The sequence below is a fragment of the Panthera uncia genome, chromosome F1, assembly GCF_023721935.1.
Source record: "Panthera uncia isolate 11264 chromosome F1, Puncia_PCG_1.0, whole genome shotgun sequence".
In the NCBI taxonomy this organism is placed as follows: Eukaryota; Metazoa; Chordata; class Mammalia; order Carnivora; family Felidae; genus Panthera; species Panthera uncia.
This window is the reverse complement of record NC_064813.1, coordinates 41,551,458-41,569,888: the sequence shown is the minus strand read 5'-3', so window position 1 is coordinate 41,569,888 and position 18,431 is coordinate 41,551,458. Positions and strand designations below refer to the sequence as shown.

The following is an 18,431-nucleotide window of genomic DNA, read 5'->3' as shown; positions in this document are numbered from 1 at the left end:
CTCTCTCTCTCTTTCTCCCTCTCTCTCTCTCTTTCTCCCTCTCTCTCTCTCTCTTTCTCCCTCTCTCTCTCTCTTCCTTCCTTCCCCCTTTCCCGCTCATGCGCTCGCTCTCTCTCTCTCTCTCTCTCTCAAATAAATAAACTATAAAAAGTGAAGAAAAAAAAAGGTAATCCGTAAGAAGCTGTTGAAGGGTGGGCAAACTCAACAGGCAAAGAGTCACGTCATATGCCCTGGGCTATTCCATCTTTGGGGAACTACTTGTTAAGATTCACTGAGCCAGCCATGGCCTTCAGGTCAGGGTGCTGCACCTGGGCCTGATGGAGGCACCAGGGTCCTAGACAGGCACCTCAGGCCAAGGGATACCTTTGTCCTAACTCGTTTGGGACCTGATGGAATTTGCCACCCAAGTATCTTTCGGAACCTTTTTCCTTTTGACTTTTTCAACTTTCTAATCATAAGGAACAACATGCTCTTGTTTATTACCTGCTGGGTAAAGCAGTGCAACAGAATGAATAATTTTTGATGATTCCATGAAATCATGAAGTTCTTGGCTGCTGGCACTAAGGGTCAGAAGCGGCCACTTCACCTTCACCTCCCCCAACCTAATCCGAAACATATACACACATGTGTCTGTGGTTCTCAGCTTCAGCTGCAGACTAGAATCTCCTGGGGTTTTTAAAAATACCACTGCTCTACCACAGACCGATTAAATTAGAATCTCTTAAGAGAACCGGGCATCAGTACTTTAAAAAAAAAAAAAAAAGTGCCCCCGGTGTTTTTAATGAGTAACCAGGGTTGAGAACCGTTGGGCCAGGCTAGCCTTGTCATTACAACCATTCAGTGCCATCTTCGTGTCGTGGCTTCTAAAGAAAAGGACACTAACAGTGGGGTACATGAAGGGGGCTGCTTGCGGCCAGGGCAGCTGGCCTGGGGATTCTGCCTTCCTGCCTGGCTTCCTGAGGGCCAAGGAGAATTAATATGGCACACCTATCCACCAAGTACCCGGGTCTCACCTGTTGCCAGGCTTTGTTTTACTGCTCATATTGGTGTATTTTGGGAGGACCTTAGTGCAGTCTGAGTAATTATATGGTCTGTTTCATTGGACTCTATTGTACATTTCACTTTATAGCTTTATGGAGGTATATTAGACGTACAATAAACCGTACGTATTTAAAGTGTACAATCTGATAAGTTTCGACGTATTTATATGTCCGTGCAGCTATTACTGCAATTAAGTCCTTGAACATATTTGTCATCCCCCAAAGTTTCCTTTATGCCTCTGTGTCATCTTTCCACTCCTTCCCGGAGAACCGCTGATCTGCTCTCTGTCACCGTAGATAGTTTTCATTTTCCAGAATTTTATATAAATGGAATCCTACATATTCATACTTTTGGGGGGGGGGTCTGGCTTCTTTGACGCAGAATAGTTATTTTGAGATGCATCCATGTCCCTGCACGTGTCGGTAATTTCATTCCTTTTTGCCTCTGAGTTGGTATCATTATGTGCACGTAATCACATTTTTTAATCCATTAGTTCACCTGTTGATGGACCGACCCGGGTTGTTTCCAGCTTGGGGATATGACCAGGCTGCCATGAATATGCGTATATGAGTCTTTGTATGGACATATGCTTTCATTTTTCTTGGGACGGTAACTAGCAGTGGGATAGTTGAGTCCTGTGGTAGGCGGGTGTTTATCTTCACAAGAGGCTGCCTGTTTTCCAAAGTGGTTGTCCCATTTTTCATTCCCCACCAGCAGTGTCTGAGAGTTGTCCTCTTTAAACGGACCAAAGAGCCCTTGTTTCCATCTTCTCTTGGCTGATGCAAGGCGCTTCCTCCTTTCCTCGGGGCACATGTGAGAGAGAGGAGGGTGGGAGCAAGGGACCACAGATGGAAACGTCTATTGATGAGTGGAAGGGTAGATGTGTTACATAGATAGAGTTGTCTTGGGATCTCTTTTTTTTATTATTATTATTTTAAATGTTTTATTTATTTTTGAGACAGAGACAGAGCATGAATGGGGGAGGGAAAGAGAAAGAGGGAGACACAGAATCCGAAGCAGGCTCCAGGTTCTGGGCTGTCAGCACAGAGCCTGACGCGGGGCTCGAACTCACGGGACCGTGATATCATGACCTGAGCCAAAGTCGGACGCTTAACCGACTGAGCCACCCAGGCGCCCCGGTATCTCTTTTTTCTCTCCGTCTTTTTGTTTCTCCCCATCGGTTACAGGCACGCAAGAAGAAGGCAGTGGCCCAGATGATGTCGCCTAAGTCAGATTATTAAAACAAGTCTTTTCGTGGCTGAATGATTGACATTTTTAACCTCTCACCTGCAGGTGCCGAGACACCATGCCAGAACCCTGCACCCCTGACACTGGCAGGAAGTAGAAGGCTTCCTTGTCTCCTCGGTCACCCGTCCTCACCATGTCTTCGACTCAGGGCAATGGGGAACACTGGAAGTCCCTGGAGTCGGTGGGCATCAGCCGCAAAGAGCTGGCCATGGCCGAAGCCCTGCAGATGGAGTATGATGCACTGTCCCAGCTCCGGCACGACAAGGAGGAGAGCAGAGCCAAGCAGAGCACAGACCCCGCTCTCATCAGCTGGGACGAGCCCGTCCTTGACTTCTACAGCAAGCCGGCGGGGAGGCAGAAGGACCTTAAGCTCTTACGCGGTCTTTCTGGCTCTGATCCTACCCTCAATTACAACTCGCTGTCCCCACAGGAAGGGTTATCCAACCACTCTACCTCCCAGGGCTCCCAGCCTGGCCCAGATCCCTGGCCCAAAGGCTCTCTGGCTGGAGACTATCTCTATATTTTTGATGGTTCAGATGAAGGGCTTTCTTTGTCCCCAGGACTGGGAGATATAGATGGCTCTTCCAAGAAACTGTCCCCACCTCCTTTGCCACCCCGAGTCTCTATCTGGGACACCCCTCCCTTGCCTCCCAGAAAGGGGTCTCCCTCATCCTCCAAGATCTCCCAGCCCAATGACGTCAACACTTTTTCTTCGGTCGAGCACCCTCCAGGCAAACTGCTAGGGCGTCGCATCCTAGAAGAGGACGAGGAGCTGGGGGGTGGGGGTCCGGGGCGCCTCCTGGGGCCTGTGGACTATGACGGTATCAATGATGCGATTACACGGCTCAACCTGAAGTCAACCTACGATGCAGAAATGTTGCGTGACACCACCAGGGGCTGGAAGGAGGGCCGGGGGCCCCTGGATTTCGGCAAGGACACTCCCGGAAAACCCGTGGCCCGGAGCAAGACCATGCCCCCTCAGGTGCCGCCCCGAACCTATGCCTCCCGCTATGCCAACCGAAAGAATACGACACCTGGCAAGAACCGCCGGATTTCCGCTGCTCCGGTGAGGACCTTGTTGTGTGCCTTCCGTTCCCCTTCGCAAGTGCCGTTTGGAAACGGAGAGGAGTCCTTTCTTCTTGTTGTTCCAGACCCCAGTCTGCTGCATACTCCCCCTGGTAGTTCTCTCCTCCCCTCTGCCTCTGTCTCCCGGCCCCTGGGCCCTGGCAGGGGAGAGGAAAAGGGACACTAGTAGAGACATGGCTCCTCTTCAGGGCTGAGTTTTGTGCCCAAACAGCCCTTGTGGGGGCAGGTGTTTTGGCATCTCGGTTCCTAGTGTGTAGTCACTTCACGAGGTAAGGACTGAACCAGGCTTAGGGGATTCTTTGTGACCCTGTGGCCGGATGGCCTTGGGGACTGGAGCAAGTTGCTTCTGCTTTCTGACCTGCGGTGCCCAAAACGCTGTGTGGTAATGAGGCTCAGTCACGGCATTAACCAGTGTTTCGTGCTCCCTGGTCACCAGACCCTGGTCCAGACCCCTCAACAACCCTGCCTGATAGTCCAAGGCATGCAGTTCTGGTCTCTCTTGTTTCAAAGCCTGCTGGTACTTGCTCTCTCCCTCTGTCTTTCTCTGTCTCCCTCTGTTCCCCTGTCCCTCTTTCTCTCTCCCCCACCCTCTGCCTCTGCCCCCTCCCTCTCCCTCTGTCTCTGCCTCTCTCTCTCTCTCTCTCTCTCAGCTTCTATTTCTTTCTCTCTGTGTCTCTGCCTCTCTCTGTCTCTCTCCTTCTCTCTCTCTTACTCTGGTGAAATATACACAAGATTTACCCATCTTGGCTGATCTGAAGCATCCAGCTCGGTGACATTGACCACATTCGCATTGTTGTGCAGCCATCACCACCGTCCATCTCCTCTCACGGGGAGAATATTTAGCAAACACATGCAGGACGACAGTAACAATTTCGCTTTGACCAGCAGAGTATAAAACAGCACCATGCCTCCATAGAAGCACAGGTGGGTTCCAGGGCAGCTTTGATCTTTTTTTCTGGCTTAAAAAAGTGTCAGCAGGGGCACGCAGGCAGCTCAGTCGGTTGAGCGTCCAACTCTTGATTTCAGCTCAGGTCTTGATCTGAGGATCGTGGGATCGAGCCCTGTGTCTGGCTCCACGCTGAGCACGGAGCCTGCTTAAGGTTCTCTCTCTCTCCCTCTGCCCCTCCCCTCCCGTTCTCACTCTCTCTCTTAATAAAAAAAAAAAAAAAAAAGTCAGCAGCAGCATCTCCGTGGGTAGGACCTGAGGCCACTCTGAGTTTCACCCTTGGGTCTGGAAACCCTGGCTGCAGAGGGAGTCAAAAGTTACCTCATAACTGATGGCTTCCGTAGGAACAGCGTTCCACTTCATTCCGTCCCTGTTTCCTCCTTATCCATTGTTTAAGGGACACCGGGGCTTTCCCACCGTGTGTCCCAGTAATTGGGATCCTTCACAGCCTGGGAAAAGCCACGTGGTCCTTCCTTCCTGTGCTTCTGCGAAGAGAGTCCCCCAAAGCAGGATCGGTTTCTGGGACAAGTCATGACTCTGGAGCTCAGGGCTTTTTAAGGGCCCTGCTTGAGAGGTGGGGCGGCTCCTGCTATTTATAGGGACGGGGAGATTCCTGTTCCCAGCTCTGAGTTCCTCACCCAGAGCTGGGCCTGCTCGGAGTCAGGCCGCCCGGGTAGGTGGTCACCTCTGTCGCTCCCTCTCTCTCGCCTCCCTCCACTGCCTCGTCCTTCCCCCAACCCCTGTGTGTCACCAGGGTCCTGAGAGGGAGCTTGGTGCAAAGTCTCCTTGAAGAAGCTAGTACAGAACAAGAGGCTCTGGCCAGTTCTTAAGGGGCAAATGCGGCCCTGGGCTTCCCCACCTCAGCTCGGTGCGGGGGCTCATCCCACCGGGAGGGGGGACCCCTTGGACCCGCGGCCTATCCCACCGCCCCGCTTCCGCCGGGCTTTCAGACGGAGGGACCCTCCTTATCCCAGGCCTGTGGAGCCAGCTCTGGAAATGGGTGGCTCCAAATGCCAGCCTGGTACCCCCACTGCCAGCCTCTGCCCGGCAGACTCCCCCAGCCAGCATCGGGCGATGCCACCAGGGCCTGCCAGCAGGGCAAACGTAAGTGGCTTTTGTTTTCTTATGGAGCCAGGGAGTGGTACTGAAGGGGCATGAAAATGGCCTTCAGTAGCCACTCTGTTCTCTATCCCCCTCGCCTTCCCCTCCTCTGTCTCTCTGTCTCACTGTCTCTGTCGCTCTCGCTCTCTCACCCTCACTTTTGTGGGTTAATTGCTGACAGTGGTACTATTGTTGTGAGCGGGACACAGGCTGGAACTTGGCAGAGCAAGGGCCTCACATGCCAACTGCCCCCGCTGCCGCCCTCCCCTCCGCACCCCTCCATCCTCACCCTGGGGAGCAAGGCTAATGAGAGGGGTCACTCAGAGGAAACAATTTGGATATTCAAATGAGGAGCTCAGTTGCTGCCATCTGCCCTTAGGGGCGGGGAGGACGTGAGAAGAGCCAGTGGGAGGGTGAGAGGTGAGGCTTTGCTATGTGCACAGGCCTGAGCTCCCCGGAAGCAGCTGTTGGCAGCGGCTGCTTTACCGGGTGCAGGCTGGGGCTCCATCTGAGCTGCCATTCCCATGGGGTGGCCTCCCCTGGCGGCTCTGGGCAGGCCCGTCAGGCAGAAACCTGTCATGCCCCAGCTCCCCCCACCACCACCACTTCCTCCTCCCTGGGGCTGGGCTGCAGGCTTCTTTAGGGCTCCTCTTGGTGACTGAAAACAGCCCTGTACCGGGAGGCAGGTTGAGTCTCATCCGAGGGAGAATCCCCACCACCACACTCGGTGTTCTCTCTGATGGGAACCGGGGCCCAGGCGGGCGCCCTGACATTCCAGCCGTTCACGGCCAAAAGGCTCAGGAGCCAGGTTCTCTCCTGCTCAGAAGGCCGCTTTGATGCTTTCTTCCTCAAATAGCATTGACCGAGAAGGCACGTGGGTCTGAGTCACTGCCTCCAACTGAGTGTTCTCGGTCTCTCTCTGCTTTGGGTCCCTGGGGCTCGCTATCGATGCCGAGGCATTTGCCCGGAGCCGGGCTTCCCCAGGCACCGTTTGGGTAACCCTCTTGCCCTGACCTCTGAGCTGGGACTGGGAAAAGGAGGCTGCCTGCAGAGCTCCCAGCCACACCCGTAGAAGCACCCCCAGAAAGCCAGCCCGGTGACCCAGCAGTGCTGTGCGCTGCCTAACCTGCTTGAGCTTATTAGACACTGCCTCCCCGGAGAGGAGGTTTGGCCACACGCTTGTCCATCCCACCCAGACTTCCAGCCTCAGCCAAGGCTTCCGGGTCTCAAGTAAAAAAAAATAATAATAATGTTTATTTTTGAAGGAGAGATACAGAGCACAAGCAGGGGAGGGGCAGAGAAAGAGGGAGACACAGAATCCAAGGCAGGCTCCAGGCTCTGAGCTGTCAGCACAGAGCCCAATGCGGGGCTCGAACTCAAAAACCATGAGATCATGACCTGAACCGAAGTCAGAGGCTTAACCGACTGAGCCACCCAGGCACCCCTCAATTTTTTTTTAAGTTTATTTATTTTGAGAGAGAGAAAGCATGAGTGGGGGAGGGGGAGAGAGAGAGAGAGAGAACGAGAGAGAGAGAACGAACGAACCCCAAGCAGGCTCTGCACTGTCAGTGCAGAACCCAATTCGGGACTCGAACCCATGAACCTTGAGATCATGACCAGGGCCAAAGTCAGATGCTCAACCGACTGAGCCACCCACGTGCCCCAAGGCTCCCTCTTTTCACTTGGCTCTTGGTCTCCTCGGACAGCCAATAAAGAGCTTCCTGGATTTCCCACATTTTCCTGGGGCCCTGAGTGTTCAATGCTTCAAGAGCCTTTATACCCAGAGTTTCAGGGTGCAGATCTGGGAGCAGCCCGCTGGAAGGGAAATGCCCTGAGGCAAAAGGCACTGAGTCGGCTGCTCTTCTCTTAAAGGTGGGCTCCCGGCCCCATGCTGTCACCAATGGCCATGAGTTGTTTGAGGTCTCAGAGGAGAGAGATGAGGAAGTTGCTGCGTTTTGCCACATGCTGGATATGTAAGAGTTAAAGAATGGGGTGTTGGGGAGGGCTCTGGGGGCTGGGGGTGGGGGAGGGCCAGCCCACTCAGAACTTTCTCTGGGAAGGAAAAAGAGCCACATTTAATAAATCTCAATTCATCACTATGGGGTGCTGCCTACAACAGGTGTTTGTGGGCTTTTTGAAATCCTAGAAGTTTCATATTTTGGACAAAGTTTACGAACCCTTGATCCAACAGCCACATTATCCCAAGGGCTTCAGGCTCGGTTGCGCCCAGGAGCAAATGCACCCCCGATGGAGATAAGAATATTACCTGGAGCTAACAGAGAAAGGAAATGGAGCGAGGAGAATTTTTCCCTTGAATTTAGCATGGAAAACTTTGTCACTATAGAACTGTCCCTACCCTCAGCTGGGCTTGGGAAACGTTACGTAACCGTAGCAAATGTGTCAAGAACATGGTTTCCCAGAGCTGCTTCCCCAGTGCCCCCAGCCTGGCCTGCAGACCTGGAGGGACGGAAGGGCCCTTGGCCTCAGGGTGGGAGGGTCCCAGCAGGCCTCTTCTCGACTGCTCTCTTCTGAAGGCACAGCGAGGGTCCTTCTCCCTCTCTTCCTGCACAGCCTTCGATCTGGCTCTGACATCCAAGACTACTCCCTCACCGGATATGTCTGGAGTGCTGTCACCCCCAGCCCCGAGCACCTTGGGGATGAAGTCAATCTGAAGGTGACCGTGTTGTGTGACAGCCTACGGGAGCCACTCACTTTTACCTGCAACTGTAAGCGGGGGAGGGGGTATGAGCATCCCTTGAGGTGGGGCAGGGATGACTGTGGTTTGGACCGTAGGATCCTTGGACCTCAATTCCCACCCCACCTGTGGCTCCAGTGAGGGGCAGTGGGGAGGCTCCTCTGGGGGACTGGCTCAGGGGCGACCTTTTTGGGCCCACGGTCACTTTCTCCAAGCCCGAATTATGTGTTTGCTTGCTTCATCGTGGTAGCAGTGGTGCTAGAGAATGCTTAGCCAGGAATGTGGTGGGGGGCGGCGGGGAGGTCAGGAGGGGGACCCTGAGCCCCGCCTGCCCCGGCACCCCGCCCCCCATCATGGCTCCCCTGCCCTACCCCTTCCAGGTTCTTCCACGGTAGACTTGCTCATCCACCAGACCCTGTGCTACACCCATGACGAACTGAGAGATGTGGACGTGGGGGACTTTGTGCTGAAGCCCTGTGGGCTGGAGGAGTTCCTGCAGAAGTGAGTGAATCTGGGGGGGAAAGGGGCAGGGAGTGTGGGTAGGAAACGGCACCTGCCTTCTGGGCGGTAGGGTTTTGAGGGGGCTTCCTCGGGGTGGTGCTGGGCTCACAGCCCCAGGCCGGCAGCTCCTCCCTGATCCCGCTGCTGCTTTCTGGGCACACTCGCAGCCACGTCGCACTTTCCCCAGCGCTCTGTCTTCCAGCAGGGCTGGCCTGCTTCTGAGCCAAGTCTGCTGCGGAAAGAGCTTGGAGCTGGAAGCAGGCAAAGACTAGGTCATATCTGCTTGCAGACATCTGCGTGTGGAGAGAGGCGTGCGGGGGGCTGCTCCTCTTAGGTTGTGCGGTCTCTTTACGGTAGATGGAGGACTGGGCAGAAGTGCCCTTGTGGAACCTGGGGGAGAAATTACAGTTGCTTCCTCCTCGCCCTGCCCCTGCCAACGAGCCTTTCCCCCTTGGCATGTGCAGCTGGTTATCCTCCTCACCAGAGGCTCGCCTCCAGCTCCTCTCCATCCAGTGCCCCCTGCAGCAGGCGGCCTCCCTGGAAAGTCTGATGTGGACCAGCTGCAGCCATCCCCTTCCGCTGCCCCAGGGCTCTGGGTGCCCCGGGCGGGAGGAGAGGGTGTGCACCCTTCAGATGGTGCTGTAACATCGGCCGGAAGGCAGCAGATAAGGAAAACAGAGATCTGCTTTCCTCCCCAAGCTTCTGGGGGTGCCCACTGTCCAGTACCCCTGACCGCTTGGAGAAAGCCCCCTGGCCTGTACCCCTGACCGCTTGGAGAAAGCAAGCGTCAGCAGTGGGAAGGGAGGGGCCCAGATGTCAGCTCTTAGTGCCACCACTTGTACGCTCTCTCTCTCTCCTACATCCAGGTCTAGATGCAACGGTGCTTGACCATTGACTAGAGCAGTCCTTGGCTGGTTTCTCCCACCTTGAGAATATTGGGGGACCTTTCTGGAACACTGAGGGAAAGCAGGGGCAGGGCCCTGCATGGCGCAACTCCAGGAACACTGTTCAAGTGTGTTCCATGGGCACTTGCTTTCCCTAGAAGAATAAGAAGGGGTCCCAGACTCAGGGTCTCCTGGCAGAGAGCACCCCAGGCACTGTCGTAAGGGACAAGGGACATCATGGATCACACCGATATGGCTGGTTTGGGTTCTAGCTTGCCACCTACTAGTTGTAAGACCCTGATCCTCAATTTCTTCCCTTAAATGTGATAAGGACTGAGTGTGAGAATGACCCAAGGAGCAGGGAAGGACCAGCCCAAAGACCGGAAAGCGTGAGGATTCAGATCAGCTGAATACTCTTATTTCCCCTGCAGTTCGCCTAGTCCTTGAGCCCTCAGGGCTGAAGGTGGTAGATAAGCTGTGAGGTTCTGACTTCCTGTCAGGACCTAGCTGGAGTGTTCAGTGTGATGGGTGGGTGGATGGGTGGTCCTGGGGTCACGCCCCTCCCACTCTTAACTTGAATGCATCCAGAGGAAGGCCTTCCACAGAGAAGGTCAGTCAAGTCCCCAGAGGAGCCCAGTGTCCTTGACTCTTGTTCAAGAAGCCCCCCCCCCCCCTTTTCCACTGAGGCTCTTTCTTCCCCACCCAACAGGAAGGCTTCTAGGAAAGCCTAGAAGACCCTGAGCACAAGACACTGCCTTGGGTGGGGGTGAAGACACTTTGGGGGTTCCAGAAAGTGGCTAGCTCCCAAGGAAGCCCTGTGGTTTCCTACCCTTGCCGAGCAGGGCCTGATGTAAAGGGGGCGTGGTGGGTCCAGGATGCAGGCTGCTCTCAGATAAGAACCTTGAGACAGTCCCAGGGGAGGGCTGGGTTTCCTGCCACCTCCCCCATCCCCAACCACACTCTTCCTTCCTCCAAGGGCACTCCCTCCAGACCTGCCCCCTGCCCAGCCTCTCCACCCCCAGGGTTTAGCCACGGCTCAGCCTTGGCAGGTTGGGGCCTGGATCCGAGGCTTGGCCCCTCAGGATGTGGAGAACCCCTTAAGTCCTAGCTGGACCCAGACTGGTCTCTCAGGCTGGCACCGCTTAGGCTTCTGCACATACTCCTCCCCTTTGCTCCTCTCCTCTCCCCTCCATTTCTGGCCTAGATTCCCAGCTCTGCTGAGGAAGGAAGTCCCTTTCCGGCTTCTGTTACCCAGCTGCTGGGACCCGGCCCAGGCCTGCAGGGCTGGCCTGCGGGACACTCATTCTGCCCCTTCTCTTGGGTTTCCTTTCTGACTACTGTGTGATTTGGGAGGGAGGAAAAGGCTGGGTCACGGAAGGACTCCTAGGCCTTCTCTGAAACTTGGGTAGACAGGGTCTCACTTGTTGTTGCTTGAGCAGTGAATGGCCTGCAGGTGGGTGTTTATCAGGAAGTCTATAGAGATTTGTGTTGTTATTCACAGTCAAGCAGGACCCATGGAGGAAGGGGAGAAGCAAACTTCTTAGGGTTTAGGAATAACAGACCTGGAATCTTGGTAGGTTTGTTTGGTTGGCCTTAGCACCCCAGTCACTGATGGCAGGGGGTGGGAGCCTCAGGACCACAGTGTGGGGAGAGTGTCAATCAGTGAGCTCCACACCTGAGCACAGGTGACATTCAAAGTGTCCTATATACCAAAGCCAAGAGAATGGGACTTAATCACTGCCCCCTCCCTCCGAGAAGTCTCTGTTCCCCACTCCTTCCAGAAGGTCCCGCCCCTGGAGTGATCGGTGATGATGATCCAGGTAATAAATGCCTAAGAAAATCAAAGTTTGTACAGACCAAGGTTAAGTGTGTTAGGTGGCTTTTTTTTTAGACAGACCTCTGAGCTCTGCTCTGACAGTTTCCAGGAGCCCAAGTACCCTTCCCTGCCTACACCCTCTTATTTCTGTCTTCCCAAGGCCAAGGTATGCATCTCCCTTCCCACTGCATCCCCAGGGTGCTAATGGTCTTGTTCCCCTGTCCCACCAGCAAGCATGCCCTGGGCAGCCATGAGTACATTCAGTACTGCCGCAAGTTTGACATCGACATTCGACTACAGCTGATGGAGCAGAAAGCTGTACGCAGTGACCTGGCCCGGACGGTTCGTGTGGGGGCATAGCAGACAGCTGCCCGGGGATGGGGAGGTAGAGGGGGCAGGAGGTGATGCGGAACACAGTCAGTGGGAGTAGGGGAAGAGCTCTGGGTGGAGGTTAGGGTACCACTCCTCTCTGAATAGGCCACTTCTCCCATCCAAGTACTAACCAGGCCCGACCCTGCTTAGCTTCCAAGATCAGACGAGATCGGGCATGTTCAGGGTGGTATGGCCATAGACTGAATAGGCCACTTCTTACATAGGTGAATGATGACCAGAGCCCCTCCACCTTGAACTACCTCGTCCATCTGCAAGAGAGGCCAGTCAAACAGACCATCAGCAGGTGAGAGTGGGTGCCATCTTGGATGTGGGCTAAGCAGGAACTGTGAGGGGACCCCAAGAGATAACCTTGCTTACCTTTCTACCAGGGGTTCTTACAGGTGTCAGGGATGAGACCCAAGAGTATCGTAGGAGAAGGTCCCCACTCTAGGGTGTGTTACATCTTGTCCCTCTAGTACTTTGCCATCACTCTCCAGGTGAGGGGTGGCGAAGCAGAAAAGACTCACCATCCTTCAGTCTTCATGAGACTTATGGAAAAGAGTGGGAACCCCTTTAAACTAGAGTCTGAAGCCTGAGTTGTGGGAAGGGAGGGAGAGAAGAGGTCTTCCAGTACACCGGGTCTGTCCTGACCTCTCCTGTGACTTTTCCCTGTCCCCAACTCCCCAGGCAGGCCCTGAGTCTTCTGTTCGACACATACCACAACGAAGTTGATGCTTTCCTGCTGGCTGATGTGAGTATAAATCCCGGGGCTGGCCCAGCTGCCCAAAGCTCCTCCCCTCCTTTCCCAAAGTCCTCCTGGGTTCCTCCAGCCCTAATGGGATCTGGAGCAGACACTGAAAATCTGTCAGCAGGGCACTTCTTGCCATTCCCCTAGCCCCTGGGCAAACCAAGACCGCTGGCTGTTGGGCAGCTGGCAAGTGTGTTTACAGGGGTTCTGCTCCCCTGTAGGAATAGGCCAAGAACCGTGCCCTGATCCCTGTCTCTGGAGTAGCGTCTCCAGGGCTAAGGGGCATAGAGTTGTCAGCTACTGTACTTGAATGTGCACCGGAGTGTACTTCCTGTGAGCAATGCTCAGGAACCTCAGATTTGAGACAGTCTGATGTGCTGGTGTCGCAGGTAGAAAACTATCAGGAGGTGAAGGGTCTCAAAGGTAGGGTAGGGCCAGGATTCTCCTCACTTGGATTCTCATGGAGTTTTAACCCTTAAAATCATGAGAACAAACATCTGCCCTAAATGTCATGGAGCTTAAAAACAAAACAAAACAGGGGTGCCTGGCTGGCTCAGTCGGTTGAGCAACCGACTTCGGCTCAGGTCACGATCTCACAGCTCGTGAGTTCGAGCCCCGTGTCGGCCTCTGTGCTGACAGCTCAGAGCCTGGAGCCTGCTTCAGATTCTACGTCTCCCCCTCTCTCTACCCCTCCCCTGCTCACGCTCTGTGTCTCTCTGTCTCTCAGTAATAAATAAATGTTAAAAAAATTAAAAAACAAGACAAAAAACAGACAACGATCTTCACAACCAATCCCTGTTTCATTGATCCAGTTAATAGTGGACCTCAGACTCTTCGTTTTGGGGGAGTTGAGCATTCCATCTAGCTCCGTCCTCTACCCACCACCAGGATCCCTTCTCTATCAACCTCTGCTCGAACGTTTACTGTGATGAGGGCAAAGGTCTCTGAACACCTCTTGTGTACCAGTCTGGTCCTACCTTAGTGGCCGCTATGGGTAGAGAAGCCTAAGGATCATCTTAGCCTTCGGGGAGTTTGTGTTCCTGCTAGAAAAATGGAATAGTGGGGCGCCTGGGTGGCTCAGTGGGTTAAGTGTCCGACTTCAGCTCAGGTCACGATCTCGCGGTGCGTGAGTTGGGGTCCTGTCCTCTGAGCTGCGGGTTCTGTGTGTGTGTCTCTCTCTCTCTGCCCCTCCCCACTCACTTGCTGTCTCTCTCTCTCTCCCTCTCTCTAAAAAATAAATAACCATTTAAAAAAATTTAAAAAAAAGGAAATAGTAATATAAAACTATTTGTTGGGGCACCTGGGTGGCTCACCTAGTTGAGTGTCCGGCTTCGGCTCAGGTCATAATCTCACGGTTCATGAGTTCAAGCTCCAAGTCGGGCTCGCTGCTATTAGCTCAGAGCCTGCTTGGATCCTCTGTCTCCACCTCTCTCTGTGCCCCCCTGCTTGCACGCTTGGGCGCGCACGCTCTCTCTCTCTCTCTCTCTCAAAAATAAATAAGCCTGTTAAAAAACTGTAAAGCTATTGGTAGACAAAACAGGATGGTAATGAATTCGTCAAGGGCTCTTGGAGAGTGATAGGAGGACCGACCAAGGAGGACTCTGGGAAGGAGGCTGATTTTCGCTGGTCGGTGACTTGAACTTATGCAGGTAATCAGGGCAGGATAAGTGAGGGGATTCCCAGTGAGGAGACTGCGGGAGCCCAGGTGCAGAGAGGAGCACAGGGGCATGGCCTGTCTGTGGCGCTGAGATGAGATCCCCCGGAAGCTCTAGGGGACAGCGTGAGACATAGGCTGCATAGGCAAAGGGGCCTGAATATGGTCCCTGGCTTCCTTGCTGTTTCCTATGGATTGGTTTTATTAAAACTGCATGTCTCTGGGGGATGTGTTTGTGTTACGTGTTTATATAGTAGCTGCCAGAGGGGATCTGGGAATAAGAGGCCGTTCAGGGAGGGTGGCTGGAAGAAGCCGGGAGTGTGGGCGTGGCTCACTTAATTCAACAGGATTGACAGTTCGCTAACTCCGGATGTTTGAAAATAAAGCATGGGAGTCCACTAGTTACTCCTGAGGGTCGTGAACCCCCGCTCCTCCCAACCCATTCCCCTCAACAGGGTGGGTGCTGGGGTGCTCGCCTGCCAGCCTCACTGGGCCGCCTCCCACAGGGGGACTTCCCACTGAAGGCCGACAGGGTGGTCCAGTCCGTCAAGGCCATCTGCAACGCCCTAGCCGCCGTAGAGACCCCTGAGATCACCAACGCCCTCAACCAGCTGCCCCCCTGCCCCTCCCGCATGCAGCCTAAAATCCAGAAGGTAACGGGGACCCAGAGTGTGGGGAACGAGGAGAGCAGTATTCACAAGTAACGAGGTGATTTAGGTGCCCACTTACTAAAAAGGTCTTCTCTCCACCTCCATCTTTCATGTTTGTAGTTGAGCCACATGAGGTCTTGTATCCCTTCTTCCTGAAGGTGAGGGTGGGCTAGGGTCTGCCCCCCGGATTAACTGCCAGGAGCTCAGCCCAAAGGCTTTATTCATAATCACCCAGGCTTCGCCTGGCACTTTGCATACCCGCCAGGGTGCAAGACCCAAACCTTCCCCTGGCTTCTTCCTGGCTTTCTTCTTTCTGGCTTCTTCCTGGCTCCACGACTCCCCACTGGGGGCCCTGTGCCTCGCAGACAGGCACTGTGAACTGGAGTGGAGCAGCCTGAGGGTTGGAGTGTCTCGTTTGGGTGGATTTTATCCTTGGCCTGGCTCACTCCGTCCGTCGCATGGCTCTGGTACAAACCATGACGCTGTCTCCCCCGGGGAGTCTCTGCTCCTCCAATTACAGTCCAGTCCCGTCCAGATGAGCACAGCTGTTGAAAAGCCCTTCTTCCAGCTGTGCCGGAAAAGGCCACAGCCCTGAAGCTCCCCTCCCTCTCCTTTTCCCCAATAGGATCCCAGTGTCTTGGCTGTGAGGGAAAACCGAGGTAAGGGAACTGTTCTCTGTCTTCATTCAGTAGGGGTGGCTGAAAACAAGCCTCTGCCCAGATTCCTTTTTCTCCCTTGGTCCCCTTGATTTATGAGTCCAGATCTGCCTCTGTGTGTGTGTGCGTGCGTGTGTGTGTGTGTGTGTGTGTGTGTGTGTGTTCCAGCTGGAGAGCACATTTCTTTCCACAAAATGTTTCCTCGTTATTTTTACCAGTTATTCCTGTGGTGTCCCTGGGAGATGGTGGTGAGGATAGGATGAGGCAAAGTTAGCCCTGGGCTCCCGATGAGAGAACTCTCACTTGGGTTGGTTGCCATTATTCTCCATAACTCTTGCCTTTGGAACTCAGAATGGAGGGGCGCGGGGGGGGAGGGGGGTAATAAGGAATTTTTTACCTGGAGTCTTTCAAGTCCGTATCTCCGGGATTCTTGGTCAATGATTCCCAGTCTTTTGGATTTCATGAACTAATAACGTGTCCCACAAAGCACTGTTTTGGGGACCAACGTAGAAGCTGTCAGCTTTTATTTTGCCAGGCAACGACTTTTAAAGTTGTTGGCAATAATCATTCCTGCTATTTCCCAGAAGAAAGGACATTTAACACAAAATAAGTAGCAATACGTAAAAATAAGGAGAAGGTTTGACGTTGAGCGTCATTTTATGAGAAGCTCCTGCTTTTTTCCTCTCATTTCACCACGGATGGGTGAACCTTGTCAGGGCTGTTAGAAACCGACTGGCATTTGGGGGCTACCTAGCCAGTGCCATGGCAACAAGATGGGGCTTGTTGAGGCCTCGTGACCTTTCCTTCTGACCCCTTCCTTTCACAGAGAAGGTCGTGGAAGCTCTAACAGCTGCCATCTTGGATCTGGTGGAGCTCTACTGCAGCACTTTCAATGCCGACTTCCAGACAGCCGTGCCCGGGAGCCGCAAGCACGATCTGGTCCAGGAAGCCTGCCACTTCACCGGGCCCCTGGCCTTCACCGTCTATGCCACCCACCGCATCCCCATCACCTGGGCCACCAGGTGAGCCCAGCGGGCTGAGTTTGACTTGCAGGTGGCTTCTCCCGTCTGCTCGCATCCTGAGTTTATGGTCTGAGGCATGTGGTGCACCTCGGCTGAGCGGGGTGTGGGTTGGGACATCCCCAGGAGAGACAGAGGTCCCCCAGTGGGGGTGTGGAGAAGAGGCTGCAGCAAGATGGATTGAGATGGACCCGATCCTGCTGTGCCCGCTCTTTGCTGGTTGGTGCTGGTTGCATCGGCATCCCTGCCCCCCATTTATCCAAGGCCAGCTGATGGAGACACTGCGACAGATGGCCGCTTCCCAGATAGAGTGCATGCCCCAAGGCCAATGACTGCACTCCCTTGCAGATGCACAATGGGAGGGGGTGGGGAGGTGGGAGATGACCCTTTGTGGGGAGTTCCCTAGGCCTGCAGGGGTGGGTGGAGGGGGTCGGTCTTGTGGTAATCCTCAGCTCCTCTGCCTGGTCCCCTGCATCCAGGGCCTAGGGGAAAAGGCATTTGGCTCCACCCCCACCCTTTCCGGACCCCCCTCCCTCTCCCTTCCCCCTCTCTCTTTGTTCCTCACTTAATGTATTCCTCTGGGCGATTGGCGAAGAACAAAGGAGGCAGCCTGGGAAACCGGGGCCTTCTCTGACCTCTTCTGTCAGGCACCTGTCACGAGCCACAGGGACCCCCATGTGTTGGCATTCACTTCGGCATATGTCGATTTCATCCCCCACCCTGGTCACCTGCGCATGCGCCTCTGTGCGCAGACACCCCATGGGCTGCATCCGACTGTAAGGAGGAAGCTGCACGGCTAGTCCCCATAAAGAAGGGAGGAAAACCGAGGGCCCAGCGTGGAGCCTGAAGCTGGGCGGAGGGACCCAGATCGAGTTGCTTCTCCTGGAGCACGCTTTCGCAAATCCAATTTGGCTGTCCTGTCCCGTGACCCCAGGGGCCAGGGAGGAGTTTTAGCAGGAGAAATGGAGCTTGGCAGAGGTCGGGTGACTTAGATGGGGTTTGGGAGCTGAGTGTCCTTGCTCTCTTTCTGTTGCAGCTATGAAGATTTCTACCTCTCCTGCTCCCTCAGCCATGGCGGGAGGGAACTGTGCAGCCCCCTGCACACGCGAAGGGCTCACTTCTCCAAGTACCTCTTCCACCTCATCATCTGGGACCAGCAGTAAGCCCACCCCCCACCCCCCAGACCCCAGGGCCGGGGCCCCTGCAGACCCACACAGCCTCCTGCATGTCCCCACCTCGCCCCGCCCCTACCCCCTGCATTAGACCAGGCTCCATCACTAACCCTACCCAAACAAGTCCGGCAGCCTCTCCACTCCCCAAACCTTTATTATTTTTTAATGTTTATTTTTGAGAGAGGGAGAGCACGAGTGGGAGAGGGGCAGAGAGAGAGAGGGACAGAGGATCCCAAGCAAGCCCACGTGTGGGGCTCGAACTCACCAACTGGGATCATGATCTGAGCGGACGAGTGAAGTCCCACACTTAACCGACTGAGCCACCTGGGGCGCCCTTACTTCCTTAACCTTTAAGTGGGGACACCTATCATTTCTACCTCTCAAGTTGTTATGAGACTCCAATGAGAAATATCCACAAGGACTCTCTCTGTACACCATAAAGGATCATATACAAGTTTAGTAGCTTTAATAATAATTGGTTGTCTTGACCTTGTCTCCCTTAAAAGGTTTAACTAGTCTGAGGGATTCTCATCCTCTTCCTTCTTCCCGAAGTTTTCATAGAATGCGGAGCAGGGCCTGTGCTTTCTTCCTCCGAGATAGGAAAGGAAAGGTCGTCCAGAAGAAAGAATAATGGCCTGGGAGCCACAGGAATAAAGCTCTATTTCTAGATCTGTCTCTAGACCTATGTTCCCTTTTGCCTCTCTGTGCCTCAAACTGTAAAGTGGGGACATGTGTCTAATTCAGAGGCAGTTGTGGCATTGAAATGAGATAGGTTATATATATAACTATGAAACCACAAGCACAAAATAGTATTAATCAGCATTTATTAACAATAATTTGCT

The 18,431-nt window shown here is 54.1% G+C and overlaps 1 protein-coding gene across 3 annotated transcripts in view; it reads left to right on the top strand.

Moving 5' to 3' along the window:
- The window catches only part of PIK3C2B (phosphatidylinositol-4-phosphate 3-kinase catalytic subunit type 2 beta), a 67,943-nt gene that overhangs the window by 19,984 nt on the left and 29,528 nt on the right, over positions 1–18,431 (top strand). For 2 of the 3 annotated variants that reach the window (XM_049634448.1, XM_049634447.1), the window contains 11 exons: positions 2,335–3,355; positions 7,295–7,395; positions 7,994–8,148; positions 8,498–8,618; positions 11,549–11,660; positions 11,915–11,994; positions 12,378–12,441; positions 14,599–14,745; positions 15,368–15,401; positions 16,225–16,420; positions 17,454–17,576. In XM_049634448.1, coding sequence (XP_049490405.1) covers positions 2,423–3,355; positions 7,295–7,395; positions 7,994–8,148; positions 8,498–8,618; positions 11,549–11,660; positions 11,915–11,994; positions 12,378–12,441; positions 14,599–14,745; positions 15,368–15,401; positions 16,225–16,420; positions 17,454–17,576 — 2,066 coding nt within the window. In that variant the 5' untranslated portion in view covers positions 2,335–2,422. Of the gene's footprint in view, positions 1–2,334; positions 3,356–5,026; positions 7,396–7,956; positions 8,149–8,497; positions 8,619–11,548; positions 11,661–11,914; positions 11,995–12,377; positions 12,442–14,598; positions 14,746–15,367; positions 15,402–16,224; positions 16,421–17,453; positions 17,577–18,431 lie in introns of those variants that run through there. The other variant, XM_049634449.1, reaches the window with a different exon arrangement.